At 52.5% G+C, this 20,973-nt stretch overlaps 1 protein-coding gene across 1 annotated transcript; it reads left to right on the forward strand.

Moving 5' to 3' along the window:
* The first annotated feature begins 7,331 nt into the window (after positions 1-7,331).
* Positions 7,332-14,596, forward strand: LOC100903266 (uncharacterized). The gene is made up of 7 exons (XM_029111195.1): positions 7,332-7,457; positions 9,581-9,729; positions 10,419-10,656; positions 10,996-11,326; positions 11,886-12,047; positions 14,166-14,406; positions 14,560-14,596. Exons 1-7 carry the CDS (start codon positions 7,332-7,334, stop codon positions 14,594-14,596), a joined length of 1,284 nt encoding a protein of 427 aa, XP_028967028.1.
* The last annotated feature ends 6,377 nt before the right edge of the window (positions 14,597-20,973 follow it).

Here is a 20,973-nt window from a genome sequence, read left to right on the forward strand (position 1 = left end):
AGAAAGCAGACGTAGGGTTTCCCGCAGCTTCTTCTCCCGAGCGCGAACCCTCTTCTTTCTCCGCGCGTTCGAACTTGGACTGTAATCGAATTCCGTTACGCCCCGAGACAGGAAACCGAAGCCTTGCTCCTTTCACCTTTCAACACTTGTGTAGCTCGCCTGCTTAGCCACTCAACCAGCCATTAATCCGCGCGCTCATCGATCCCTCGCAGCCCGTCAGCGAGTCGGAGTTCCTCGGGTTCCCTTCCTCGACTTCCAGTAGACATCGATGGAGTCCCGATGAGCTCTCTGGGCGCGGATGCGACGCGGATCCTTCCGGCAGTCGCACGTCATTGGATAAAGGGGCGTATGCGATCGGTAAAAGGCGGAGAATTTCGGGAGAGTCGTCGAGATCGAGACGAGAATTCGTACGGAAATTGTTCATGATTGTCGATCTTTTACCCGAACGTGAGTGTGGGTCTTGGCGCCATATTGCGGGGAACGGCGAGCGAGAGATTAAGTTGGAAAGAGCCAACACGCAGTGAAGCAGGGGGCCTTTCGTAAGGTGGGAAAATGTAATATTCCACCCTGGACGATCTCTCGCGGGGTATAACTATGAACAATGAAACGTCTGATGGCTGATGTGATCACAGATTATTTAGATTTATGGATCCGGAAATCCGTTAAGGGTGAATGGAGCGAGAATCCAGACTAGCGTTGCGGCGGAGGAACAAACTTTCTTTTTTGAGGCGGAATTCGGTTTAGGACGGGCGCGAGAGCCGCAAGCGAGGCGGCCACGGTAACAAATACCGTGAGGAACGCAACAAGGGGCAGCCCGTGATTCTTACGCGAACATGGGTGTGGCCAAGAGGAGAAACAAAAGCTCCCTGATGGAAATTTAATAAGCAACAAACTTCCAACCACAATGATCGTCTTGACTATTAAGAAATTTTCCATCTTGTCCCTAGGGCGGCACTGCGGCAACTCCTTTCCCATACGATCAAGAACGCTACAAGAAAAAAATTGCCCGATCGGGGGCGCTCGACCCCGACGTACCGGAATGCAGACGCGATTCTATCACGGTAATTGAACGTCTCGACGTCGAGACTCACAAATGACTGCTCCTCACTGCAAGCCATCTCCCACATAGATAAAAGCGAGAGAAATGATCCGATAGCGTCGGCTTCGTCCAGCCCAGGTTACCCTTGGCTTGGAATGTGTCAAAATCGGGTCGGATATGTGATTTGCCGATCATTAATGTATCGTCACGGAAAGACTAGATATATAGGCCAATAATGTACATAAGATGCGTTCTTCGTTTCTTGCCGAATGGGGAAATCCTGGCTGGGATCGGCAGAGTTGCCTACTCGTGCATTCACTCGTCGCTTAACGCATACGAATCAAAAAATTCCCTAAATGAGACATATTTATATTGCCGTTCGATTTCGTGGAGGAACGCGGGAGGTTTTGATGAACTATTTCATCCAATCACTTCCGATATATGTAAGTATGGAGCGACACCGGTACCAGGTTGGCAGTGAGGATCAGACAGGAGAAAATTGGCAGTTTCATAAATGCAACAATTAAATTAGAAGCCCCCTCGGAAATTCGTCATAATCAATGCGGCTCTGCATTGACATCCATCCGAGGTGAGCCACCGGAATACGCTCCTCCGAGCGGACCCCGAGCGGGGCACTCCAGACTCGCACCGAGAACAATGCAACCAATTATGGCTGAGGATCAGCCAAGCTTTGAAGCAACGCAAGACATAGGTCAACCGGCGCGGAATACGGTAGCAGGAGCGCAGGAAACATCCCTTGTCCGCGGAACAGCTCCAATAAAGGCTCGGTACAGCTTGTCCTCTCCGGGCGGCTCAAGGGAAGGGAATGAAGCATTGGAGGAGGAGGAAAAAATGGGCTCCGCGAGGGACCCTTCACGGAGTACCATTGTAGTAATTGATGGAAGGCATCGACAAGGGAGAACGCAAGATCTGAGGGATTTGAGAACTCGAAAAAGGCTTCCACAAAAGAGACCCTTCCTGCCCCTTCGGCGCTGAGACTGAATTCCGGCCTAAAACATTCGAACGCAATTCTCCAACGGGGCTCTCGTTCACCGCTCATTGTCAGTCAGGAGTGGTTCTCCTTGAGCCGTTTGTCGATTCTTTCGATGGGATTCCGCAGTAGTGAGTATTAGTTCCACCAGCTCTCAATTTCATACCTTGCGGAGGACCTCGATTGCCCAGCGTCCAGGCCTCCAATTATGGTCCTGCGGATTTGCAGTTTTCGGTCCTACGCGGCGCTGGAGGGATGCGTCCCGAATTCAAAATAAATCAGAGCTCGCTCATAACGAGGGTCTGAAGTAGAGCTTAAAACGCAACTTGGTGCCGTCGGGCCGGATCAGCAGCGTTAACAGCGCTGCTTAATTATTTTCTCACAGTTCCGTCCGCTGCGAGCGCCGTCGTTGCCCAGTAATCTGCCGATCGATTCCCTCTTATTATTCTCCGACTCGTGCGGCGACCGCAGCTCGAACAAAATGCTCGCAGCGTTGTACGACTGCAGCGAGCGTTCTGACGTCAGACCCTCGAAGATAACAACAGGCTCGTCTGATTTGACTTCTTGCTCCGTCTTCCGATCGTCCCGCTCTCTAGCGAAGTATTCTCTTTCCGCTCGTCAGTTTGAGATGCAGCCTTGAGGGCCCCCGGCTCACGTCTCCCCATGATCCCATTGTTTGAGTTTATATGATTCCGAATGCGCAGAGCCATACCAAGCACAAGCAGGCTGATATGTCAGCCCACAATCTGTCGACGAATAAAATTCTCCGTCGAGAGGGAGCCTCATTAGCATTATTTTGATTGGCATTTCGATGTCGTTCGACAGATTTATACGATGGCGAATCTAGGCCTGCAATCGACAACCGAGAGAGACACCGACACTCCGATCGGCTATGGAAAACTGACATACGTGACATAATATTTGCTCCTTACGCGGTCGCTGTCTCGTAGTCGCGAGACGTTGGTTTTGCGGGGAAAAATAGTCAATAATGGCTTCTGTAGGGCGCTGCTATCGGGCAGAGAACCGACATAGAAGGGAACCCGAACCCGGGGCACCATCGACCTAGGCCGGTCTCCGGTTCCGTATTCCGTAGTCGAGACGTGCCTTAATGGAATCGAGGAAAACGTCAGAGGACAGGTCCACGATTTGATTACCGACGATCCGATTTCCCGATACGAATCGATGCTTGCACCTCAATGACATGATATATCTGCGGGAGCAACATGATCCGTTGCACAACAGCTGCGCTATCCAGTATGTGAGGGCCACTCGGGATTTTTCGAGTTTTGAGTCTCACGGCAAGATTCCTCCCCAATCGCTCCGAGAGGAATATATATGAATTCTCGGACGGGAACCCTCCGACTGCCAGGAGGGGTGCTGCGTGGGGGTTTGGAAGATGATGGCTGACCGCCCCATACCCTACTTGAGTTGCGGAAAAGAGCCCGACATGTTGGTGCCCCCTCTCCGGCGTTTGTACTCCGCCGGCCGCATAGCGTAGCCGACAGAGCCAGATCATCGATTTCGGGGCCGGACTTGAACATGCTATCCAGGAGACTCCCTCGATTAGATAAACGTTTCCCCTGGCTTCGAGGGATTGAGAACCTTTGCAGTACTCGTATAAGCATTGATGCGCCATTGATGGTAGCAAGTGGAAGAGCGGCTCCAACGTTTTCCGTTGCCCTCCTGGAATTGATTAGTGGTGGTAACCATCCTTGCAAAAACGCTGCCCACTGAGGAGAACCGGCGATCAGGGAACGAGAAAGGAAGTAGGAGGAGGAAATGGAAGGAAAAAACGATGGAACCAGCCACCGCTATACGGGGATTCAGACACGATGGCTAATCCTCCGCTTCTCCCCGAAGTATCGCTCATCGAAGGAGTGCTTTGCTCGGATGCTTCTCTTCTCTGGCCGAGCAGCTAGTCGACCGCTGGGTCGCTCGCTCGGTCGATCGGACGGACGGTCGGACCCTAGGCAATACAAGTCCCCGCTCCGCTGTCCCGTGCCCCGACTGCGGCAATAAGGAACTCGACTGGAGCGGCATTTCACCGAGGATAAGTACAAGCAGAGAATCAATGCCGCCCTGTCTCCGCGGCGGTCGCTCTTCTCTTTTCTTCTCGTCCTCTCCCACGTCGAGCTCGTTCGCTGCGATGCGCCGTCGTCGCGCGGGCGATCCCCTAGTTGGCGGTTTCGGAGCGATCGCCGACTCAGCAAAACTATTATGGCGAAGATGACATTTACGGCGGGAAACAGCAGCGGCGTCGTGCGGTTTCTTAGTTGAAGTCGCCAAGACAACGCAGTCCTTGCGGGAGACCACCGCTAACGAAATTATTTTTCCGAAAATTCGTCTACTCCTGCTGTTTCGGCAGAAGTCACACCCTGGGGAATTTCCGGTCCGACTGAACCCCCAGACTGGCGGATCTATTCCCAAGACGTCTTCCACGACGCACGTCCGTCTGTAGAACGAACTTCCTCCGAATTCCCAAATATTGGAGAGGGAGAGATCCCTTTCCTCGATCCGAATATTCCTAAACTCGAGGAATATCACCGCGTCGGTGAATTAAAATTATTCGATGTATCCATTCCTCGCGAGCTCCAGAGGATCCGTGAATGTCTGATGCGCGATAATGTCTGTCAGAACGAATCATTCCGTCGGATTCTCAGCGCACCAAAAAAGCTGCATACGTAACGTATCTGCTCGTCGACCCGTACACACGTTAGTGAAGCCCCGCTTGTATAAGTACGTCGGCGTAGCAGACGGAACGAGATCGCTCGGATATCCGTTACCCGTGCTCGACGTCGTTGTTCGGGAGATGCTGAATCGTCGTCTTACGCATGTTGTCCGGCCAATCGTTACAGAATTGCATTCAGTTGTCGGACGGCTCCTCCGCCTGTCTGACGAACGGACGCCCGTCCGTCCGCGCGACCATACGTCCTTTCGAGCAAGCGGCCGACCGACAGCCGGTCCGTCTGTCCGGACATCTGTGCGCCTGCAATGCCTTAACGAGGGCTCGGTTTACGAGAGAGGGCTAGTCAGAGCAGAGAAAAAAATATCGAGAGAGATCGAGGGAAAGCGAGAAAGAAACAGCTGTGATTTTTATCGCTGACAAAGTCCCTTGGGTGGGTGGCCTTAAGGATGAGTGAGAGCTGGAGGGCCACAGAGTTAGCAGATGACCTCGCTACTAGCCGTTTACGGTCAGCGGACGTGTCTGAAACCATTAGACGTTTTTTTACAATCCGACAAGTATTGTTCTCCTGTTGCTGCGCCTCCGGCGGCCGTCGCCACTCCTGTCGGTTTCGTTAGGAGTGCGGACAGCCTCGAGCGAGCACCCAGTCAGTCATCACTCCAAATCAGGCCACACGCCCGAGCCCTGGGAGACGTCTCGGAATCGCCTTGAGATCTGTCCGGGTCCCGTAATGACGCCGCTCAGATGCAAACGCCGAGCTATATGTGTGAATTCTCTCTCGGAATATATTATTCCCGCTCCGACTCCGGAATAGCCTCACGTTTTTCATTTGACGATCCCGACTCTCTCCCGTCGCCGGCACCGTCTCCTGTATCTACTGTGCGGAGTTATTGGAGACTTGGACTCATTTCGGCATTCTGACCTCTTCCCGACGCTCGTGCTCTCTTTCCTCTCTCCCTCCGTGCTCCTCCTAATTCTCCAACATATGACCGTAATCTGCGATACTGGAGCTCACTTGTCTCTCTCAATCGCAACTTTCAAGTCCAGGTCGCCCCTCGGTCCTCTTCCCCGGCTCCTCTGGCTTCGTCGGTTTGCCATCGCTGTACGGCGCATTGTAATCCCCGGGCCTTCGTTCTTGTCCGGCCCCTCTGGCCGTCTCTCCGTGGAGCTCCTTCACTTTCTATTGCTCGGTCCTATCCCTGTCCGTGCCTCCTCGAGGAGATGCCGAGGAATCCTTCAGCTATGATCTCACCATTAGTGATGATAGCTCCGCTGCAAAAATAGCTTGTTGCCACCAGGAGGCGTATATTAGTCGCTGGCTGATGATAACATTGCGTTTGATGGAGCTTTTTTTCGTACCAGATTCGTCATCATCATTATAACCATCATGATCCCCGTTATTTTTTCCAAGTTATACCATTACTAGCGTTTTTGCTGCTGGGATTCCGGCCCGTCGAAAATAACAACTCGTCCATTTGCAACCTGACGGCCGCGTAAACGAGCCCGGGACCCTCTGACCTCGAGCATCGTCGACCGAGTATAACATGAACACATATAGCGAGAGAGGAACTCCCGAAGCAGGCAGCGAGTTTGCTGTCCGTGGTAGTTCGTGTCGCAGATTCAAGGGAAATCGTCGAGCAAAACTCGAGACGAGAAATGAACCTAGTTGATCGGGAGTCGGGAGATCACCTAACAGTGGGGGTCTCCGATTACGCCCATGATGCGCTTCCGGAGCTTTGCGACCTCCCGGCCGGAGTGATGGCACGGCTCGGCTCCTCTGGAAGTGCAGTCATGGGGTAATGATAGCCCCGAGGAGCTCGTCGATGCGATGGCGTGGCCCCTCAGCTCGTTGAGAATTTCGGGAACCCCGTCAAGTCCCCGGAACCTCCACTCTATCTCACCGATATTCAGAAAAATCATCTCCCGCTCCGCGGCTATATTATCCGCGTCTTGGAAAACGGCAAACTCTAGAACTCATCCTGAAAAGTCATACGCGCAAACAAACTCTTCCCGCTGAGAATTCCCTCCTCTCATGCCAGTCAGCACTTGAACAAGCGAGCTGGACTCCGGATGACTCCTTGGACGGTTGACGTCATAGCTGAATAGGGAATTGCTGTGAGACATTGTTCACTTTTCAATCGGAACAATGAAGAACTCGCAGCGGCGGCTCCGACAACAACAACGACGACGGCGACGTCGTCAAGAAGGGACCAAGAAAACGACCGAGGGAGTGAAAACGAAAAGGAAGCTGTTCGACTCGTCTTGACGCTTCTCGCGTTCTCGGCAAACGCTTCCGGGAAACTCCAGCATCCTAATGAAGCTAGTTGCGCTTACTCCCCCTTTCGCTGGAAGAGTCGAGAGAGAGCGAAAAGGCGAATGGTGAGAAGTTGTGAGCACACGAGCGCGAACTTTTAAGAGCGAACGGATGTTGTTTTTTCCCGCGTGCTGCTCTTTCTAAACCTTCGCGGAGTATGCGAGTTTTCGTTATGGAATGACTTCAGGGTTTCTGAATTCGTTACAGGTATGTTGCGACGGCGGCTTGAAGTGCGGTGATCGGCTGCTTTTGGCCTGCTCGGGGGCCAAAACCGGTGCTCGGGGAAATACATCTGGCGCGCACCATGAGTGACGGGGCTGTGTTGGCCCCTTACGTTCACATCAATGCCAGCAACATCTCCCTACACCAGCATGCGACAACGACGCAGAGTTCACAACCTGCGATTACAGGCTACCATTACTACCATCAGGTGAGTCTTACAAGTCATCGATTAATTGCGTGCTCACCTTGCGAATCGTCGGAGTTTCGTCTCCCTCCTCGACTTCGCGGGGAGTCCGGGTGATGGCGGGTCTCCATGCCCAGAAAAATTACTTTCTCCATTTATTTTCACCATATGCTCGAGTCAGGTTATTTGTATTATTATCGTCCGGAAACTCAGAACTCCGCCATCACTCGTTTCGAGGCTGTAGGCCTGATCAGGTCGATCAGGGACGGAACCCCGTGGCTTTGTGACCTTCGATACGAGTTTCCTGGGGTCCTTGTTGCTCTCGGATTTTCTAGATCGATTATTAGTCTTCAATGGATGGTACACATGACCGTCAACGAGAACGGGTTCGGAATCCCCAGCGAGTGTACGGCTGGGACTCAAGTCCTGAGTTCCTCGTGCTTGAAGCCGTTGCTCTCGATCAATGATTTCGGACCCTGAAAGAGAACTCCAGCATCGAAAATGACCGTCGCGTCGACGGGATCGCGGAGTCTCTCACCATATTTTGAAGGATCGGGTTCGCCTCATTGAGGTTCTCCTGAATCCAACACCCGAATGAGTATTCTACCGGGAATTCCCCTCGTGCTCGCTTCCTTTTATTCGAGTCTAAGAGAGGTCTGAGAGCAATTTTTGCAGCGAAGGAGAAGCGAATGAACCCACGAACAGGCGGCAGACGAACTATTTTTGTTAATATGCTGAAAAGGGCTGCAATTTGCGAGAGCGCGCCCGTTCCATTCTTCCTCGGATTCGCTACCGAGCCTGCACGCCTTATCGAAAAAGAAATATTTTTGCCAAAAACGTGCCTGTCCCGCCCATTTCTGAATCCACGACCGATCCAGCCGCGCACACCGACTCCTTCGAGGCTATTTTTTCCCACCTCTCCGAGCTCTCATTCTTTCCGCCGAACCTAGACTCGCCTCCCACTTTAATTCATGCAAAGTATGTAGATCGGGCTCCAACTCGATGCCGACGTCTTTTCGACTCGAATGAATCAACAGTTGGCCAATTTTCACATGCTTCCCGTGTTCTCAATAATCGTTCTGTGGTGATTACTGCAAAAACCGCGCTCCGCATTTTCCCATCCGGGAGCTTCTCCTTCTGCGAGAGCGGACGTGTTCCTGTTCTATTGACTCCGAGCACGCGGTCGCTTGGGCCACGGGTGAAAGTTTTGAATAGCTACAAATTCCATCACGGGAAGCATATATTTCACGCTCCTCGGGACCATTCGAAGCGGTCATGCGCATTCGGCTCAGTCCTTCGAAGACTCAGATTTAATAAACGGAAACGAGATTCTCGATCCGACTCCGTAGCTCCGAGTACATAGAAACAGAGCATAATTTTCTTTCTGTCTCGAGTGAGTGATCACTCTCTCCAGCAGATGAATTGCCAGAAACTCCTTCTAACGCGGGGAAGGCTTTGCAGATAGTCCCTCCTCCTTCTGCTCCTCGAAGAGCGGAGAGGAGAAGGTAAGAAACTCGGACGCAATTTCAGACGGCCTCCTCAGCTACCGACCGCTTTAGTCGGAGTCTCAAGTTTCTTCGACCGGAGGAGAGATTTTGTTGCAGTAGTTGAACAAAACGACAAGTGCTCCATGGCAGCGCTTCCCTGCTAGTTCCCGCATTTCCTCCACAATTCAAATCTATCGCGCGGAAGCTAGCGTGGAGCAGAGCTCCATCATATTCCGGCGGGCCCACAGCTGACTAAACCGTCCGAAACGTATGATCAAATGTCGGGATGGAAAATTCCGGCGAAACATCGACACTCATTCAGAGCCCGATGACAATGCACATTGTATTTGCCCCCCCAACGGTGGGAGAAGCTCCCTCCTTTGACCTGAAATCCCGATGCTCTCGCGGCATTGAGCAGAAAGATGAAGACTACGCGCCCCCCCTACGGCATCGAGGGCACTCCATGGTCCCACATGGCACAAAAACACGGGCCCGAGTTTGACCCGGCGCTCGAATCCCACCCGATACGGAGCAACGCACCGCCACATCGTACAGCACACTCGTTTCACTTCATTTGGTTCCGGAGAACTTGTTGAGTGCGCCCCGCGTGAGGTATCGCCATAAAGTATTCTCTGAAGCCAAAGTTTCCCAATCTTCCAGATGGCCTCCCAACATAGAGGAGGAAACGGGGTTCTTTGCCATCCGGCTCAGACGTCCGAAGCGATCGTTCTGTTCACGATCGCCTTCCTGGGAGTGAGTGCCAACGTGTTCTTGATGTCGTTGATCCTTACCAACAAAGCTCTGCGAAGGTAAGCCCAGGCTCTCCTGCCGCGCAATGCTTCGCTCACAAACCCTGCGCCCCTGCACGTACGCACGTCAGCTGGCTCGTACGCAAGAACCCCACTGTAGGCCCCATTCATGCACGGGAAACGGGGAATATACGAGCGAGCGCATCTGCGCAAGCCTGCACGATCTCGACCTTAAGTTGGTCGTTTCGCGTCCCGATACGCCGCTGCTCCATGACGGCGGGGATTTCCCGCTCGAGATACCGCTCACTTGATTCCACGTACGCCTGCTTGAGGAACAGTCAGATACTCTGTTTCGGGAATGTCCGGATACGCATATCACAATGAGATCTGCGGCGGAGTTCTACGCATGTCATCAAAACTCTCGCGGTAGACGATTCGCGGGCGCACAACGCGCGCAGGCCACGAATCGTTCATTCATCTTCCGGAATGTCACGCATCCGATTCCTTCGTATTTCAAGCCAGTGTTTTCCCTCGCGGGAATTTTTCCGATTGGGCTCTTCCAGCTGCTCCGTCCCTCGTCCCGTGACGCCAGCGGGTGTTTGCTGCGAATTCGCTCGCCGTTCCGCTTATTCCCGTATTTGGCTCTTCCCGGGGTCCCACCCTCGCTTCGACCGGGAAGAAGAAACCCGTCGGCTCTGAGATCCGATATCGATCGATCGCTCCGAAGATCCTAACAGCTTTTTTCGCAGATGGTCGCAAGGTTTGTTGTTCCATCAAGGACTCGTCGATTGCGTGAGAGCTCTACTCCTGGTACCGATGGGGATATCGGTGCTGCTCTGTCAGCGTCTCCCGCCGTGTGCGCTGATCGAGACTTGCTTTCTACTTCTGGTGACTGTTTCCACGGTGAATCTCTTGGTCGCCGTCCTCAACGATGTGCCTCTGTTACCCGATCAGGATACCCCCAACTCCGTCATAGACGCGAGCCAGGTAGGTAACTCGAGATTCAACACCAACGACGCTCCCGCATCGAGATCTCGACTTCTCGGGTAGCAGATCACTAGATCAGTGGCCAGAGTTTGTTCTACGCGGAGACTCTCCTCCGTTCCTCTCGCCCTGTCGATGATTCATGGGCCCCGATCACAATAATTAATTCGAAATTGCGAGAGATGTCGTCCGTTCTCTCGCAAAGTTCACCGAGCGAATTTCGACACGACCTTTAGAAACTCCCGCCGGCCTCATTCACGGCGAGTTATTGAGCCCCGTCAAAGGACGAGGGCTCGATTCACCGCAGAGTGCACCGTTTCAAAGCAATGGAACTCGTTGCAGATTCTCCTCGAGAGCCCGCAGTGTATAATGTTTGGCCTATTCATCATCTGGTTCGCCGCGTTCACCATTAATCTGGGTCCCACATTTCTGTCGGGTGCCCTCTATCAAAACCGTGATCCTGCATCGCACGGCCTAGACGTTTGCCCAATAGTTTATGGCCCGGTGCGACATTACGTGCTCAACATCCTCTGGATCGGAGTGAACCTACTCTGCGTAGGCCTTATGGGTATTCACCTCCGGAAACTCTTCAAAGACCTTCATAAGGCCCGTGGAAATGTCGATAGTCTCCGGATCGCCAGTCTCGTAACCACGGTTATTTCGATGCGAAACGGTGAGTAGTTCGCGTGTAGATTTTACAGTCGTCGACGGCACCCTGGGCACCCTCGTCTTCCTCGCCACCGCTGCGCCGCCGGCTTCAGAACTTTAGGCCCGATCGGCGAGTTCGATATAATATCGAGCTGCGCTAAATCCGCTTGAATCCCCGGACCACATAACGGCAAAATTGGAATAGTTCCGTCTCGAGCCAATTCTTCACCGTCCTTTACGTACATGGGTCGGCGTGCTTCGCTCAGCTACTCGACCGCAATGATGAGAACAGCTGTTCCCCTCGACGAGTGTACGAGCGTACACTCGCTCCTGGGCAGGGACGCTCGTTCATGCATCTGTCGTGTCTGACATGCAGGCGGCGACTCGCTCCTGGTGGGATTCCGAGGATTCGATTGCGAGGTCTCGAGCTGTGAATTGATCGTCGAGGACCTCTGGAGCTCCACGGATATAGCGGCCGAAACGTCGGGGAGAAAAACGACTTTCCCTCGGAACTTTTCTTCGATCGCTCCACGGGAAACATTTGTCTCAGAATGCTCAACTCCGAATTGCCTCTCTCTTTCCAGCCGACAACATTGATCAGTGCAGCAATAGCAGCAATTCTGTCCAAAACTACATAGGACGACTCGAACGGGAAGGCATTCGACGAGTAAAAATGTTTGTCATCATGCTCGTAGCCTATCTCATCTTCTGGGGACCTCTCTTTTCGGTCACACTCCTGCAGCCTAGTGAGTGAAATTTAAGCGCATATTCAGACGACTTTCGAACGATCGATTCAGTAGAGCGTTAGGTGGCCCTGTTGGTTATTCCTTTCATTTTTCGTTTTGATTCTTCCCGTAAATTTTCTCGCATCGATCCTGTTGATCGATGCACGGAATCCGCTCGTCCAAGTGAAGTGCTGATGAATCTTCGAGAGTTGCGATAAGACTCGAGATATCTTCCGCGGTCTTAACAAAATTACCTCGGAACCATAGAGATAATCTTCGGGGGAGACCTGCCACGGGCGCAGGATGCTTTCCGCTCCTCTTTGCATATCAAGCCGAACGGGTTTCGGGTCCTACGACAAAACCTACTACGCCAGGTTACGTCTGCCAGTACGCAGCAGTCCTTGTTGCCGCATTCCTTTCCGCTCGGTCCTCGCCGTGCCTCTTCTGGCTAAACTCGCTTTCGCCCGATTCTTGTCGTTCCTTTTTTCTACTCCATCTTTCCTTTCCTCTCTACTGTACCGCAGGTCCTTGCTCCGTGTCTTTCTCTCTCGCATATGGATTTTATACGAGAGCACTCAACCAGCCAACCGTCCGACCGTGTGACCAGGCAGCCAGTCGGCCGTCTGGCTAACATGCCATCCGACGAACAAGCGGAGAAGCGGCTTGGCGCACGATGGCGTACGCGGAAGGAGAAGAACGCTTTTTCAACACGATGTTCTGAGAGAGAAACACTCTGTATCCCTGGCCAAGGGCTCACTGCTCCTTTTTTGTTCTCTCCCCTCAGATCAGAAGCTGTCCCTCGGAGAAATTAATGATGAAAAAACACAAAAGCTCTTGCATCGTTTCTTACTCCATTGTCTTTGTCCAGACTGAGCTGCCGCTCATAGCCGGACCAGGGGGTGGAGACCCGACTTATTCTCTCCGTTTTCCTCCTTATGGAGATAAAGAGAAAAACGGAATCGAAAATCGAGGAGTGCCCATACTTTACGTCCTGGCCTTACACAGCGTTAACCCTCTTTGGTGCTCGAATCCAACAAATGACCGACTTTTCGGAGTCGTTTCCGTCCGCTTCTACTTGGACACGCACTCGGCGGCGGGGGTTGCCTCTGCCCGAGGTCGGAGAGCATCCCAGATTGAGCTGTACTCTGCTATGCACGGAGAAGAGGGTTCCAGACTTACCCCCTCGGCGCAATACTCCTAACGAGCTTTGCTCTACCGCTGGAGCCTTTTCCAAGAACACGGTTGGCTTACGAAGGCTGCGGAGTGCGCTCTTCCGGGAGCCGCCGGCAACAGCGGAGAAAAGCACGAGCTCCCACCGAGATGCTCGCCAAACTCCCGCCGGCTGCATAGGACCATTTCGGTGCAATCTTTTTCCTTTAACCCGGTAGCCGAATGCGATCCCACGCTCGACCTACCGATGGGCCGGACCGCAAAGTTCGACCACGTAGAGCCCGTGGCGCCTTGGAATTTCATGACCATCCTGTTGGGCTCATTTCTACGTTGCGTATATGCGGCAACCGTGGAGAACGAGAGCTCACTGTGCGAACGGAGCCGGCCATTTATTGCTCACTCGTCCGCCAGTCGGTCGGGTGGACGGTCGCTCGGTCCGCCGGTCCGTCGGTTTCGTTGCCCGTCTGCTGGAGCCGCTCGGATCTGGCGACGAGCCAGGGCTTCGACTAGACAAACATCTATAAAGTTTCCGTCAGATCGCAGATAGTTGGCAGTTGAAGCACGCGTTGTTACAGTGGATCCGCGACGTGCCCCACATATAAGCTACAGTGATTCCAGAACGAATCTCCGGATTGAAAGCTCGTCCTCCTTACTTTCCATCCTCTGTGGCATCCTTCCTTCCCCATTGTTCAAATTTATTTTACTCCGACGTCGATACGACTCTGCGCAACTCCCCCTAGGGCATTCCGGGACTCGCATTCCCCTATCCGTCGTTTGCTCCGCGCGCTTCCGCACGTAGTAACGTTTATTTTCGGAAAAAGACGTCGATCTTGGGAACGATGATGGGGAACAAGAAGAAAATGACCGAACGAGTGAGGTTCGACTCGAGAGCGAGGGTTCGAGGCCGATCGATGTCCTCGCAGGTTCGAGAATTATAATAATTGAATGTGTCTCTTTCTGAATCCACAGTTAATATCGCCGGTCTTAGCAACAATCTTTGGTATCAAATCAGCCTGCACGTGGCTTTTGTGCACTCGTTCGTCAATCCGACACTTCTGCTTAGTCTGCATGGGGAGCTTCGCACAGCTGCGTCTGGTTCGTGCCACACGACACGATCCGAGTCGTCGGAAGACTCCGACTACATCAGGTCGACGCATCTGCCGCCATACAATGATGAGGCCGAACCCTTACACGCCAAGACAAGCTATATGTAAGTACTCTGTGCACAATTAGTAATAGATTATTATTCGACCCCGTACCCTTCCTGAAGCTTAGCGGGAGGCGACATAAATAACGCCTTGTACGTCAAGCTGACACCAGCCAAGCCTACCGAGGACTAATCGATGTTTTCGCACCCTTTCAGTCTCTCTGCCATGACCAACGGAGATATTGCTTCGTGAGTATCTTCTCTTTGCTTGTTTTGCTTCCTTTGTCCCTCAGTGTCATTGACCTATTTTGGCAAGCCCATGCAGCAGATCGGCGTCCGGGTCTGCTGGACCCGCCGATCCTTTCAACGCTATACAGGACGCGAGACAAAACTGAGGGAGTTCCTGGAAGACATTGAAGATACTGTATGACACTAATTCCGATTCGGGAGGTCGATACGCGGACTTGCGTGGACGACCAGCATGATGTCTCGCCGGATCGATCACGGGCGAAAACGGGCCAACGAAAGTCCTCCCATCGAAGGGGACGCGAATGATAATCTCTGTGGGTTCTGAGTCCCAGAGTTCAGCATCGGCCCCAGAAGGTGGAATTCCCTCGTCTGCACGTACTTCGGTCGCTCCCAGACGAATTCATCGGGGTCTGCATTCCTCCCTCTGTAGCTCAGACAAAGTAACAAGTTGGTAGGCCTCGGCCGGCAGACCACCTATCGATCGCCCACAGGGTCGGATTCCATGGGTTGCCCGACAACCGCATGCCTGTGAGCGAGTCTTCCCTCGACGAACTCCTTGAAAAGTACAAATTGTTTCCTCCTTTCTAGTTCCCTGGATCTGACTGAGTGAGCGAAGACGTTCCGGTCGTTACGGAAGTTCTCGAGGGTTCTGACGCAGAAACAATAGAGGGCTCCTACACAATTCATTCGAGTCCATGACGAACTTTCTTCTGCAGACTTTTAACGGTTCTGCTTTTTGAACGTTCTCAGAGTCTGAGTTCTTTCCTCACTCTGTTGGGAACTCTCTGATTCGCCCCGCTTGAAATCCCTCTGTCTGCCGGAACACCGATGCACCGGTTCGAATCGAATCGATACCACAGCTACCCTCACGAGGCCACCTGTCCCACTGTCGATGGATTCCCGAAAAAGTTGGGGGTTCCGTCTCGTTTGCGAAAGCGTCGACAGTCCGACTATTCTTCCACGAATTCCCTCGAAGTCCGCTTGCCGGTCACCGTCTATGGTAGGATATCAGCATCCGTGATGGGGTATTCGACACGGAGAATCCATTCCTCTCTTGCCCTTCGAATCAGCGAAGAATGAATTCACGATTGGGACGTTCCCCATCGGTATATGGGGCTAACAATTCCCCAGAAACCGCGGTCCTTCCCAAGCATGTCGGCTTCACCGAGCAAAGAATGGGAGAGGGAGAATGCATGATGAACAGCCTTTCATTCCACTTTTTGATCATCGATATGCCAATAGTGCTGATCAATTGGCCGCGCATGCCCTTCGATTCAGCCCGAGTCTCGTGGAAAACGACTATAGGAGTTCGCGATGCGTGCGCCTCATAAAAATTCTCCCCCGACCGACGGCAAGAGCGACATCAATAACACGAATGCGCAACAGAGAAAGTTCCTTTTATAATGCCTCGTGAAAATTATTGTTCTCGGAAACGATCCGCTTAGTTGCGAAACTCTGGCCGAAACATCGACTCCAAAACAGCCGAAGTTTACGCGAGCCTCTCTCGTTTCGGGAACCCATCTTCCTTGCGTAGTCGAAAACAGGAACAGGGCTCCGGAATACGTCATCGTCGGGAGCTTTAGGAGAATATTCGAAGAATCGGATCGGACCTTGAGGATTTCCCTCCCGGCTCTATTGTACTACGTCTACGTACCTCAGCTGGGATGTGGATGTTTGCAGGGAAACCAAACTGTTTTCTTTACGCTCGGAGCCTCGGAAGCGGCGGAGAGCAACGAGCCCAAAACCGACAGCCGATCGCGTCCAGACGACGAAAAGCAGATCCGTAGACGGCGGCTCGACAAGACGCAAAAGGACTCCCGTCGAGTAACCTTTCGAATAAACGAGAAACGCTCGACGGATACTTTGTAAGGCCCAAGTCGAGTCAAGCCCGGACCACGCGGCTCCCTTCGTGGAGACCTCGCGATTCATCGATGCCTTCGCTCCCCCTGTTGTTGGATCGAATCCGCATCATTGCGTCATGACTCATGGCAGTCGATCAGATCCCATGGAAACTCGATGGACTAGAAACCGTACCGAGACGACTCGTTCTCGAAATAAGAGTCAATCGAACGAACGACGGAATGTTTCGGACGCGAATCACGTCTGATGTCTATGACGATGAGAGCGAGGATCTAAAAATACTTAGAGACGTGTGTTCGCGAAGTAGATCCGAGTCCGCAGGTCCCCCGGAGGACGAGGACCATAGGAGGAATGAAGCGTAGGAACGAAACGTCGGTACGAGCAAACCCGAGCTGGCTCATGTTTTCCACGAGACAATCAACGTTTCCGCTCGTTTTCAGGGAAACGACCCTCTGACATTTGGATGGGGGTGGTGTTCTGGGGGAGACGACCACCCTGACGTCAGACGACTGCCTTACGAAGCTCCCTCCGCAAGCTTCTATTCAGTGGCCGGACGGGTCTCAGTTGAGCGGCATTACGGTTATGCCTCAACTTTCCTCGATGCCTGACGTTAACCAGATGCAAATATCAAGCATGGGGTGAGTTGACTCCTGTCTTCGGCGTCCAAGTATATCCTCAGCTTCGAATAGTACTCCGGCATTCGTTGATCTTCCTGCGCAATCCACGGTCGAGTCGCACCGACGTTTCCCGACAAGTAGAGGGTACAACTGTCATTTTCTTTCGCCTATCCGCCGATAAGACTTCAGTCGAGGAGGTAACTTATATTTGGCACAAAATGTCGACCTACGGAAAAACGGTTTATCTGAGTGCTTCCAAGGGCGTCGAAACGATCTCTCGACGACAGACATCCGGGAGCTCTCGCGCAGACCGGCGGTAGATTTTTGAAAGGTGCATAGCACTCGTCATTGGAGCAAAGCCGTAACGTTTTGAAAATCTTCAATTCCAGCGACCTCGACATGCTGGAAATGAACACAAACCCAAATCAAACAATCGTTCCATTAGGCTCGTTGATGAGTGCAACTCAACCAGACTCCATCTGTTGACGAACTAAGGATTAGGAAGAGGAGGGACTACCTTCGGTTGAGCCCTCTGGAAACAGGCCGAAAGTCGGGGCTCTCGATAGAGTGATTTCCTGCGGGGCCCCTCGCCAGGCATCACAAGAGCCTCATTACGTATTCCACCCTCGCCCGATCCCTTGATAATAGAATTATGCTGAAGTCTACGCGCAAGTGAGTGGTCCCAATGCTCAGGTGTATCGACGATTTAGCTGAGGAGAAAAACGTTGGCCAAGCGTTCCCGTTCGGTTCCCTCGTTGTTGAATCCGAATGACTTCCCGTTTGGAAGCTCGCTTTACGTAACAAGCTCAGCGACCGATCACCATGATCGGTTCGCATATATTTTTCTACACTCTAGGTATCGTGGTACCGCGGTACCGACGCCCCTCTGGCAGCATGCTAAAGGCATCCGATCAAGTGACCCGATCGCGGAGCACTTTTCGGGGCCAACACACAGGGACCAACTTCGGAAGAATGAAAAGCAAAAAGAGAAGTTGACCGGAAGAAGAAGTGATTTGGATAAATTAGTTTTCTACTGTCATGACTATCAGCTGTGAGATAAGAATGGAATATTATTATTGATGATGTTTGGATCCTGTAGTAGAGACACATTATCGAGGGATGCAGGGGCGAGACGATGCGGTTGCGCACTCCTTCTTGATAATCATGCATCGAATCGCCCGCGCAGCCCATCGATCATTCAACTCCTGCTCCATGATTGAGCTGCTCCCCTGCCGATAAACTCCCAATACGGTCGGTTCTGTGATCAAGGTCCTAATCTGTATGAGAGCTTCGCATGGGTCGTCAAACATCCCAGCTGTGGGTACCTCCTGACCCTCAGTTCAATTATCAAACTCGAGCCGATCGAGAACCGACCTCCGGTGAGTGATGCGTGAACTTGACTGTGACTGTGAATCTTTTCTTATTTCTAGTATGACGTTGTAATTATATAATCGAGAGCACCACGAAGTCCATCTGCTTAGGAAGGGTCTGAGACTACCTTCAAGGAGCCACTCAGTCAGATGAGCCCTTCGGAGAGCCCGGCTCTCAGATGGGGGACAGATTGGCCGAAGATTCTGAATTCGAAATGAAAATTATTCCGCTAGAGAGCAAGGGGAAATATGCGGAAACGACCGAGAGAAGAATCAGGGTCTCACTGCCGCGAGCGGTTTGGCCCTTCTCACTTCTGCGTGAATTTCAGCTGATCCCAAAAGTTGTGTACAGAATGTTGTGAATACCGTTCTCGAGTTGTCCGCCAATCGAGCACGAACGATCTAATGTTGTTGTCGAACAAATGTTTCAAGTCTTCCCTCGCCGGGTCGAAACAAGAAAAAATCCGTTTACGTCTTTGCGCCGGCGCGAGAACGACTGTTCCTTAGATTACGTTGAGAGCGAGCCAATTGGGCCGCGCTCCACGAACACGACAACTCAACGAATACTTCGATTCCGACACGAACCGGTCGGAACTGAATGCCCGAGTCGACTTCTTACCGATGATCATTATTATATATGAACACTAAAAAAAATAAACTCAACTTTTTGCCAAGAGCCTCGTTCATTTACTTCCGCTCCGCGTATTTTTCCCGCACGCAGGATACCGCATCTGAACTCGAGCCTAATGGACTACAGGAACAGGAAATGCAGGGACGCTTCTCCAGCGGCAAGCTGCATGATCTCCGCGCTCCGATGCATCAGCAGGAAAATCAGAGATCTCGACACGGGGGAACCACCGAACGGCCTGTCACTGTTGCGTCGATTGCCGATCGATCACCAAGTAGAGCGGGAAAAGTTGGCAACGATCGGTAACTGAATCGTGGAGCCGCTTGCGTTTGCGACAAGATTCTCATTTCAGCGAATAAGCGAATCGCTGAGGATAATGTCCTTCAGCGATTCACCCGGGGAACGTTTCTCCCTTCGAACTCTCTCTTGTGACTGGTGATCTCTCCATTCCCTTTCGGCTGTTCCCAGGCATCGTTCCCTATGAGTTTCCCGCTCTCTCCGTGCTCTGGTTTCCTGCGCTTTGCAGCTGCTGAACGAGTCCTACTCGGGTTCCGCCTCTGAGGCGTCAACGGAGTGCGTAGAGGTCACGTGTTGCTTCAGCTCTCATGTACTCTTGCAGAATCGAGGGTCGGCCGCAGCAACGGAGTGCAATTTTCAACATGGACAGCTTTTTGATACGACCCGCCTCACTTCCTCGCCAGTTTGAGGTCCGAGCTAGTCTGTATGCAGATGTCTGTCCGCCAACACTTTGACGTTCATGTCGCCATCCCCCCCTCCCCTCCTACCCCGATCCGAGCAAACACTACGCAATAGCGAGCAATGAACGACTGACTCGGTGACTTTTTCGCAGATGGATTAATTTTCGATACCCGGCTCCGGGGAACCGAGCGGAGATTCGCCGCGCATGAGCTCCTTTTCTTTTAGCTCACTGATCATCGGGAGTGCGTACCATAATATCTCGTGAGGAATATTGTGGAGCCGCGAGGGAGGTGAATAAATATTGCAAATCATGAGAGTGGTACCCGAACGGTTTACGCAAGTGACCTCTAATTCTGTGAGGACGAAGCGATGAATTGGTTCACACCGGAGCATGAGAGCGCCTTGAACGAGATCCGATATCTGACGTATATATCCTTCACATGAACATCAGACCGAGCTCGGGCACCTGCGAAGTCTGAGGACGGTGTACAATGCACCGCCACACGGGTATCGCAGTCTCCCTCGCTGCCAGTAGGAGCTCTCTCCGCCGGCTCACGGCTGCTCGTCTGGCGCCAGGCCTGGCTGATTCCTTTGCTGGCTGGCTTGCTGGCGCCTCTTCCTTTTGCAACGAATGACAGCTTGCCCTCGATGGATTACCCGCCATCGACGGCCGCATCCTGGAGTCTCCCGTATCGACAAACAAAGCGGACCTCACTCAAATTCCCAGGATATCTGAGAAAACAGACGTTGCAAGAGCCCGAATTTCCGATATCTGAGAGTTTCTTCCGAATCACCGCAAGATCTCGGGGGACTTCGAGATTTTCTCTCGATGCTAATTTCATGTCACAGCCCGAGAAAGCATCGAGCTCGTCGGGAAGCCTTGTCAGCCTCGAGCAGCTGTTGAGTTTGCTCACTTCGTATTGTCTTCTTGAAGAAGTTGTCTCGTTGCTTTCTGTTCGTCGCTTTTTCTCGAGGCTGTATTAAGTCTGGTGTGCTCATTTTCCAAGCGGCTGAGCAGCTTATAAAGATGACTTTGGCGGGTGGAAAAGAACTCGGGCAAGTACGACTGTACGAAGCACACGGAGGAATCAGGGGTGAATCGGGGAACAAAAGATATGAGCAAACCAGGAATCGGGTCAGGGAAAACCGGGAAAGGAGCAAACAAGGGCTGACGCGGAGCCCGGAGAAATGGGAAGGTGAAACCAGG

This window comes from Galendromus occidentalis, unplaced genomic scaffold (genome assembly GCF_000255335.2).
Source record: "Galendromus occidentalis unplaced genomic scaffold, Mocc_1.1 scf7180000077384, whole genome shotgun sequence".
Taxonomy (NCBI): Eukaryota; Metazoa; Arthropoda; class Arachnida; order Mesostigmata; family Phytoseiidae; genus Galendromus; species Galendromus occidentalis.